Raw genomic sequence first — 9573 nt, 5'->3', positions numbered from 1 at the left:
TTTTCTCTTGTTTTAGTATTTGTGCCCGTCGTGCTTGTCCACAAGGAAGGAAGGAAAAACAATGTAGAGAGAGGGTTAATGACCTGAGGAGAGAATACCCTTTCCAAATGGGGAAAGATACCTTTTCCTCTGCTTTCCTTTTGACCAGAGATGGAGCGATTGGTTGAGAAACAGAAAAATAAGTCATGTGTGAACCCTCATCTTGAATGGCGTCCGGCAGGGGGTGGCGGTCTCAGCCACAGCACCTCTGTTTTCTGATGGGCAGGGCTACTTGTTGAGAGGAGCTAACTTGCTCAATGTTAAGAAAGGGCTGGGTTAGATAGAGGCTAGGGGTGGGGAGCGGGGAGGCTAAGAGATGAGGGCGGTGAAGCAAGTGGGGGAAACTGGAACCTGCCCTAACTGAGGCTGAGCCCTGAAATGGGGTACATGCCAAAAAAAACCCTACCAAGCTCTGGGGCCAGGGGGTTGGAACCCCATCATGCCCAGTGGGGGGTTATGAACTGGTGTGCTGTATGGCGTGTGATGCAAGACTACACATCCCTTCACAATCTTTAGTAACATCTACTGTGCTCAGTGGCACTTTTAGAACAAATGAGTTCGTTCTGGGAAATGAGCAGGAGTGCTCTGTATCGCTGACACGGGGCAGGGCAGAGCTATTCCAGGAACATCTGCGTTCCAGTTGCAGACCCAGAAAATGTGTAAAGAATGCACAGTTTTTCTCAGAGTATAGGCCCGGGGATCGAAGGGTGGAGGGTTCGATTCCCAGTCAAGGGCACATACCTCGGTTGCAGCCTCGGTAGGGATGCATGTGGGAGGCAACCAATCATTGTGTGTGTGTCTCTCATGGATGTTTTTTTCTCTCTCTCCCCCACCTCCTCCTCCTTCCCTTCTACTCTCTCAAGAAACCAATGGAAAAAAAATATCCTCTGGTGAGGATTAAAAAAATATATATGCACATTATTTAACATGTCCATGTACAAAAACGGGTAGCAGTGGGACGAGGTGTTTGTACGTGAAATCCTTTTCTTATCAAGAAACTACTGGCTATTGCTGAAAGGGTACTCTGGGATTTCAGACTTGCTCACCGGGTCTTGCTATGGGAACAACATCAATGGTGGTTCATTCATCTCAGCATTTCAGCTGTTCATTCAGAAATCTTCCTTGAGTACCTATGACGTTGCAGCCTCTGTGCGAGAGACTATGTGACAGAGTGGCCAGCCAGCCAGAACCAGTCTCTGGATGCATATGGACTGGCACGGAGCCTTCGGGACCTACACCATCCCTCACAATCGGAAAATCTTACTGAACACCGCTGAGTTTCTGTACGAGCGCATCGGAGGGCTTACACCTGGAATAGACGGAGACCATCCTGAATTGTCCTGAATATGTTTATATTTAAATATGTCCCAGATGATAAAATAGAAAGAATGCTTCATGTGATCAGAGAGCAGCACCAAAGCCCTTCTGAAGTGTTCCCTGGGCCGCAGTGAATCGCTGAGATTTCCGGCAGGGACTCGGCCGCTGCCATCTCCGTATCTTTTCGCTTGGCTACCGGGGGTGTACTTGCTTTGGTTAAGAGTCTGCCTCCAGGTGCTGCGCCGGGGACTCGGTTACTTGAGGGATGCTTCTCCTGAGGTGGAAGTCAACCTGGAAGAAAAGAAGAGGATGCTAGGAGAGCAGAGGAGGCGGTTTTTGACTTCCTGACATTGAAATTGGGGGAAGACCTGTGTGGACCCTGTTTCACCACAGTTGCAGGTTCGGAGTGCAGGGGACTCAGGAGAATTATCACAGCAACGATCCCAAGCAGCACTGGTGGTGTCATATAGGCTTGGCTAATATTCCCCCAAAGTGCTACCTAAGGTGACACATAAGGTATACCTGGATGAACTTAATATTCATTCACTTTATATGTATTTGAAAAAAATTATGCCTACAACTCAAACCACGATTTTGCCAATACTGTTGCCTCGGACAAGAACTAAGGTTGATGGTGCCATAATAACCCCTTTCCGCTGACTGTGAATCCCAGGTGACGTGCTCCGGCACGCACTCGCTGCAGATCCTCAGAACTAAACTTCCTGCCACCATCGTTGAGAAACACAGATCGGAGAGATGAGATAGACTGTTAATATGGATTCTTAAATTCCAAATTGCCGTGCGCATTAATGCATCCTTTCCAGTAATACCTGGGAACTTCGCTTCCGGCTGTGGCACACAGATATCATGATGGTACTGACCAACAAGCTGGGATATGCTGGCTGTGCAGGAGCTGCAGAACCATCCCAGGAAGTACAGGGAGAGGGAGTGGCTCAGTGTTCGAACCACCCTTCCCCGAGGCGCCCTCAGCTTCCAAGCCCCTGGAACAGTGGGAGCTGCTGAAGCCGCTGGGTGTGGGAAAACTTGTGACTAAGAGGGCTCTCCAGGGATGATTTCTTGCCCCTTCCACAAAAATCTACAGTCAGCTTTTCTGCTAGTTCCCCAAAGTCAGGGAAGTCAGCACCAATGGCTCGAGAGTAATACAGGAATTTAGAAAAGAAACAAGAAGCAACGAAGTGAGAAAAGGAAGAGGGCCATGAGAGAAATGTGACATCTAGAAGGCTGTGGGAAAGCAGAGGGGGAACCCCGACGCTGGGAGGTGTCTGAGAGGGTCTTCATTGTAACGTGAAAACCACCCAGTCAGGGGTCTTTTTCTCCCCCTCCCCCACCTCGCCCCCAGCCAGTGGATCTCTGCTTTAGAATGGGAAGACTCTACTGTGATCACTAAGTGGATTCTTAGTTGTTATGGAATCTGGGAATTGTATCCAAGAAACAACATATTAATGGGTTATGTTAATTTATTGAAAGGCCATATCACACAGGAGTTGAAATATTTTGAAGCAGCGCATGTCACTCAAGATTTGCAGTTGGTTGCATTTGGCCCTGAATAGACTTGCTTTATTTTTTTTAATTTAATTTTATTGTTTAAAGTATTACAAATAGTAGTACATATGTCTCCTTTTTTTCCCCATTGACTCCCCTTCCAGCCCCCCTCCCCTACCCTCTGGCACATGCAGTGTCTTGTGTCCATTGGTTAGCGGAGGGTGGGGGGTAAGAGATCAACCGAAGAACTTGTATGCATGCATATCAGCATAACCAATAGACTTGCTTTAATGCAAGACACATGCATACAGCTGCCTAACTGTTCATTTGATTTTAGGGCAGATGAGGAGCAGAGGGTATCATAAGAAAAAAAGGGAAATTGGGACCGGGAACAGGCTACAGTGGAAGAGTTACGCGGCTTTCTGCCTCTGCATGGAAGTCATTTACAATGTGCAGGAGAAGGGAGTGATCACTGAGCCTCTTTATCTTTAAGATCCTAATCTAATATGACTAGAGCTCAAAAGATTTAGGCTTATAGACGAACACTCTTTGCTTCTCGTGTAAAACATGCCATGGAAAGTTGAATGTCAGCTGGTTCTTGCTGAGGCGAGTGGGAAGGAAGGGGTCTGGGCACATGGCGCACTAGAAGGGGGCAGAGTGCCATCTGGTGGTAGTCCTTGCTGATGGCACAGAAGAATGCAGCCCCTGGGAACCCGTGCATCTGGCAAGGTCTCTGGGACCTTGAGAACTAACATTTGCCGGGCACCTTCTAGGTGTCAGTCACTGTACTGCATGCTCTACGTGCAGGTTCTCATTTCAATCTCCTGTGAAGGCGGTACCACTGCCACCAGTTTACAGACGAAGAAGGTGAGGATGAGAGCCATTGGCTAATGTGTCTACAGTCTGTGGACGAGGGAGCTGGATTGAGAAGCAGACAGTGCTTTTAACCAGTGCGCTGTTAAACAGGAAAAGGAAAAGTCAAAAGGAAGTGGGGAAGGATATAACAGGAAAGTGATGGAAGAAAAATTAGCGTGTGAGAGCAATGAGACTTTTTTATGGCGAAAGAGGAAAGACTGGCAAAGAGTAGAGCTGTGCGATTGGTTGTTTGTGACGCAGTATGAGTGATCTTTACACGCTCGGTACAAGTCAGCCTAACTCACCCGTTTGGGTTCCCCGGGACCCACGGTCACAGTCACAGTCTTTGGGTCAAAGCCAGGTGCCGTGGCAGTGACAGTGTAGGTGCCTGGAAGCAGCAGCCGGAAGTAGTCACCGTGATCACCTAAAGGTTACAAGGATATAACTCAGGCTGCTGATTAGAAACTGCCCCAGATATATAGTCTTTTTAAAAAATATATATATTTTTTATTGATTTTTTACAGAGAAGAAGGGAGAGGAATAGAGAGTTAGAAACATCAGTGAGAGAGATCGATCAGCTGCCTCCTGCACGCCCCCTACTGGGGATGTGCCCGCAACCAAGGTACATGCCCTTGACCGGAATCAAACCTGGGACCCTTCAGTCTGCAGGCCGACGCTCTCTCCACTGAGCCAAACCGGTTCGGCAAAGTCTTTATATGAAAAAGCGATCTGAGGGTTTCAGCCGACCATAAGCTTGATTTTTCTTAATAGCGTAATGAAACCGGTTAAGATCTAAAACAATCACAGGCTACTTTACCTAAGAGGAGCATGGGCCCCAGCTCCTCAGAAACAGGAGTTGCCCTGCGAATATGGTGTTTGACTCTAGACCCTGTGTTTTTAAAAACTCATGTCCAGGAAAGGGTCACTGGGAGGAAGGTTGAATATCTGTGAATGCCTTTGCTTGGTAAAGAGAATGCATGCGACCTCGGGTTCAATACCTGGAAAGCCACCATGAAGAAATAAGCAGGGGGACTTTGGGGTTAAGTTGCTGGGAGGAACATTTTGCTAGACAGAAGCGAAGACTACTGGGACACATGGAGCTTCCACACAGGAAATGAACTGCTTTAGGGAATTGTGAGGACTTGGGCAGAGACCGTGGAGGGCGCTGGGGAAGCAACACCGCTGTGCAGTGCACAGCTGCCCCAACGGGCGTGGTGGCCTGGGTTGGACAACCTGCTGTCTCCGTGGTGTGGTTCACGTACAATCTTACATTGAGTGGGAGGGCTGGACTGAATGACCACTGAAGGTCTGATTTTGAGAATCCTATTTTCAATATATCTTCCATCACCTCTAAAAGAGAAAAATAAAATTCAAAAAGAGGCCTGTCGCTCTATGGCAGGGATGTAGCAATTTGGTTATTGACCTCACATCTCTTTTGAACCAATTGTGACCATGCCTTTAAATTTCTTTTTAAGTGTCCAGCAATGAATAATTGAAATAAATGCAATTAAGAGTGAGACGGTCCATAAACAGTGAGAAAGTCTCTTTTCTGGCCCCTGTTAAATGTCTGTAATTTACTTTAATATATTTTAGTAAAAGCAGTGTCTTATTATGCTTATGTTGGACAGTTTAAGTCATACCCCAGGGCTATCCTTTTCTTAACCAAGGGCTCACATCCAGGTGAGGTGGCTAGGATTGTATCAGAAAGGCCCAATTCCAATAAAAACTAAACAGTATTTGCATATAACAGTCATACACTCAAACCCAACATGGTTATTTAAAAGATAGAATACTGAATTAAAGACCCACAGATAAAGGTGTCCTTCACCACAGATAATTTGATAGACTTCATTATAAGTAAGTCCACGGGCCCTACTGCTGGGAGCACCAAAATCAATCTCGTTTTCTTTCTTTCCAGTTGACCCAGCGATCCTGTTCTTTCCCTGCTTCGTACTACCATGATATCGGTCAAGAAACCCTCATTTTAATTAAAAAGAAAAAAGAAAAAAAAGAAAGGCCCAATTCCAGAAGCAGCTATTATGAGGGCATCAGCCATCTTTATCTCTAATCAACACTAGATGCTGTAAGTAGGATAATGAGTGCTAGCAATGAGGTTTTTCCCCCCACAGAGGTAAAATGAGCAAGTTATTAATTCAGCATAATGGATACTGGAAATGGGCCCTTATTGGTGAAATCAGTGGTATTCAATATATGTCGATTGGCTAGAATGTTCCAGAGGCATTCCCCACCCTTGGTGTGAATAAGGAATAAGTCTAGCAAGCCCTGAAGCTCTTCGGGACACCTGAGGTTTGATCTCTAAACAGTCCGGGGCCCAGCCAGTGGTCTGATGCTTCCTTGTGAATCCTGCCTTGAGAATATCACACTGCCTTTGCCTTGAATGAGCCTTTCATGTAAGGTATGTTGGGATCATCTTAGAGAACATGAGTTATCTCCTTAAAGCTGAGATTTCATCCAGTTTCAACAGACTGTCTGAGCTGTAAGGTGTCTGCTGGTGTGGTAGACTGTGGCTGAGCCTTGCTGGTATCGAGGCAGGCAGGTCTCACTTGCCCCTAACCATTGGTAGCCACTGCGTTACTTTAAAAACAAAAACAATATGCGGGCACATCCCCAGTAGGGGGTGTGCAAGAGGCAGCTGATCGATGTTTCTCTCTTCAATGTTTCTAACTCTCTATCCCTTTCCCTTCCTCTCTGTAAAAAACCAATAAAATATATTTTTTAAAAAACAAAAACAAAAACAATACTAAAACCCCTACAAGATGTGCATGATCCAATGGGGCTGGGGCCGTTTGTAACACCATCGTGCATGAGATGTTCTGAACCATGTCGGAGGTCCTGTCAATCTTGCCCTGCACCAGGTTTATAGGCTGCAGCTTGCTAGCTTTGTCCTGAATGGAGGTGTCGTGACACACACACCTGGGGCAGGGACAAGACTAAGCATCCGGTTTACAGTCCTTTCTCTTTCTACCCCTTTCCCGCCAGTATGAGAGCTATTACTATTACTAGCTGCAAACCCAGAAAACACCCCTGACAAAGTGACATGAGGCAGTGGCTCCTGATGCTGAGGGAGGTGTGACATTTGCATTTTCCTGGTTCTGGCCTCTTAACTCACTGTTCCCATTTCTGTTACCTTTCCCTCCTCCAGCCCCCCGCTCCCCCCAATGTAATGTCCCCGTGAGTCTCACTGGCTTACAATTTGGCCTCCTGGTGATGCTGAAGAAGAGGGAGTGGCTACCTACCTGAGGTGACATCATGGTTAATCCCACTGACAGCAATGACAGCCTTCGGGAGATAATTATTATTCTCATCAAGCACTATTCCCTTGATGCCATGGTGTACCTGTTAGAGAAAACTTACGGTATAACTGTGATCATAAAACACTGTACAGTGTTTTAGAGGCCCCACAGCCCTGTCTCATATGCTTTCGCATTTAACCTCACAAACATTAGCCTAATAACCCCTTAACTGGTCTCTCTGTCCCCTCTCCTTATACCAAATAATCCCTTTTAAATAGAGCCATCAGGATAGCCCCATTAAAATTTAAATCAAATCGTGTCATACTCCAACCCAACTCAGAGCAACAGTGAAGTTCTTGTGACGGTCTCTAAAGCCACAGCCTCAGCTAGCTGACTGATTTCATCCCCTGCTACCTTCTCCCCTGCCCTTGTGATTATTACAGCCACAATAGTGTTCTGGCTTCGTATTTTTTTTAATTAAAAAAATTTAAATTGTGATAAAATACATGTAGCATACAATTTCTTATTTTAACTATTTTTAGGTGTAGAGTTCAGTAGTGTTAAATATATTCACATTGTTGTGCAAGCAATCTCCAGAACTTTTTCATTCTTTAAAGCTGAAACTCTATACCCACTAAACAAGTCCCATCGCCTTCTCTCTCAGACCCAGGCAACTACCAGTCTACTTTCTGTCTATGAATTTGACCACTCTTTTTAAAAAACATATATTTTTATTAATTTCAAAGCAGAAGGGAGAGGGAGAGAGAAACATCAATGATGAGAGAGAATCATTGATCGGCTGCCTCCTGCACATCTCCTACTGGGGATCGGCAGCAACCCAGACATGTGCCCTTGAGCGGAATCAAACCCAGGACCCTTCAGCCCTCAGGCCAACGCTCTATCCACTGAGCCATACCAGCAAGGGCTTGACTACACTTGATATGTCATATAAGTGAAATTATAAGGTATTTGTCTTTTTGTGATTGGCTTATTTCACTTGGCATAATGTCCACAGGGTTTATTTATGTTGTAGCATGTGGCAGAATTCCCTTCTTTTTCTTTTTCTTTCTTTTTTTTTTTCGGTTAATCCTCACCTGACAATATTTTGCCATTGATTTTTAGAAAGAGTCAAAGGAAGGGGGCGAGACAGAGAGAAACATCAATGTGAGAGAGACACATCGATTGGTTGCCTCCTGCATGCAGTCCAACCAGGGCCAGGATGGAGCCTGCAACCAAGGTATGTGCCCTTGACTGAATTGAACTCAGGACCCTTCACTGAGCCAAACTTGGCCAGAATTTCCTTCTTTCTAAGGCAGGATAATATTCCATTTAATGTATATATCATATTTTGTTTATCCATTTATCTCTCATTGAACACTTGGATTGTTTCCACCTCTTGGCTCTCATGAATACTGCTGCTATGAACAAATATCTCTTTAAGATCCTGCTTCCAGTTTTTTGTTTGTTTTTTTTTGTTGTTTTTTGGGGGGGGGTTTGTTTTGTTTTTTTGGTATCTACCCCGAAGCCATTGTTGGCTCATACGGTGATTCTATTTTTAATTTTTTTGAGGAACTGTAGTACTGTTTGTCACAGCGGCTGCACCATTTTACATCCCCACCAATAACGTACAAGGGTTCCAATTCCTCCACATCCTTGCCGCCATTCGCCGTTTTCTGTCACTGTTTGTGTGATTTCTAAAGCAGCGCCCTAATGGGTGTGCGGCGGTGGCTCACCGTGGGCTTGATGTGCGTTTCCCCGGTGACTGGTGTGTTGCACCTCGTTCAGTGCTTGTTGCTGGCCTTGCAGTTACTCTTGTGTCCTCTCTGAGGGACCCCCTTTTCTCCAGACATCTGCATGGTCTCTCCCTTCCCTCCTTTAAGTCTGCTTAAAGGTCACCTCCTCTGTAAGGCCTCTTCATAGCATTTAGCATGTTATGAGATTTATTTGATTACTTTGCTTATTGTTTGTCTATCTCTTCTCACTAGAATATTAACTCCATATTGATCGGGGCATTTGTTTCTGTATATGCACAATCCCCAGCATAGAGTACAGTTTCTGATGGATAGTTTTGCTCAGTAATGTTGAATGGATACATCTCATTGGTAGAAGAAGCCCAGATATATTGATGAGCCAGAGCAAAAGTGAGACTTGAGCCACACAGAAAACCTTGCCTACCATTGGAAATACCTTCTCTTTCCGTAGCCATAAAAGTTAAAGAATTCAGTGTTACCTGCTCCAAGAATTGGATTAGGGCTTCCCGATTACCCAGCCACTCGCGATGTAATTCCTCTTGGCGGGGAAATTTGTCACAACTCAGTTCCAGCGTGATCTCAAAGCAGTTGGTATGGAGATAATTAAAGTCTTGCATTCCTAGAGGAAAGAGCAGGGGCAGATTTGAACTTCTAACCAGTTTCCCACCCGACGGGCAATTTCAACTCTCTTTAATCACAATCTCTCCACACACACCTGGTTACCTTCTATTCTACCCCTTGATAGTCACTTCCTCCCCTTACCCTTGCTGAGAGAATACCAGGAAGCCCCATTGGTGATGCCATCCGGGAAGTAATCCCCACAGTTCCAGCCATGGTGCATCCACATGTGCATA

General features: G+C 45.5%; 1 protein-coding gene and 1 long non-coding RNA gene across 2 annotated transcripts in view; one reads left to right on the top strand and one right to left on the bottom strand.

Annotated features, from left to right (window-relative positions):
* The window catches only part of LOC107181961, a 12434-nt gene continuing 2861 nt past the window's right edge, over positions 1-9573 (top strand). Inside the window, exon 1 of the long non-coding RNA XR_001512677.1 lies at positions 1-314. This is a non-coding gene — a long non-coding RNA (uncharacterized LOC107181961). The remainder of the gene's footprint in view (positions 315-9573) is intronic.
* The window catches only part of CPN1 (carboxypeptidase N subunit 1), a 21722-nt gene continuing 13521 nt past the window's right edge, over positions 1373-9573 (bottom strand). The window contains exons 6-10 of the mRNA XM_006756562.2: positions 9482-9573; positions 9199-9338; positions 6972-7071; positions 4020-4138; positions 1373-1647 (exon numbers count right to left, since the gene is read on the bottom strand). Coding sequence (XP_006756625.2) covers positions 1573-1647; positions 4020-4138; positions 6972-7071; positions 9199-9338; positions 9482-9573 — 526 coding nt within the window. The 3' untranslated portion in view covers positions 1373-1572. The remainder of the gene's footprint in view (positions 1648-4019; positions 4139-6971; positions 7072-9198; positions 9339-9481) is intronic.

The sequence above is a fragment of the Myotis davidii genome, unplaced genomic scaffold (genome assembly GCF_000327345.1).
Source record: "Myotis davidii unplaced genomic scaffold, ASM32734v1 scaffold332, whole genome shotgun sequence".
NCBI lineage: Eukaryota > Metazoa > Chordata > Mammalia > Chiroptera > Vespertilionidae > Myotis > Myotis davidii.
The sequence above is the reverse complement of the archived record's forward strand: the minus strand, read 5'-3'. Positions and strand labels throughout refer to the sequence as shown.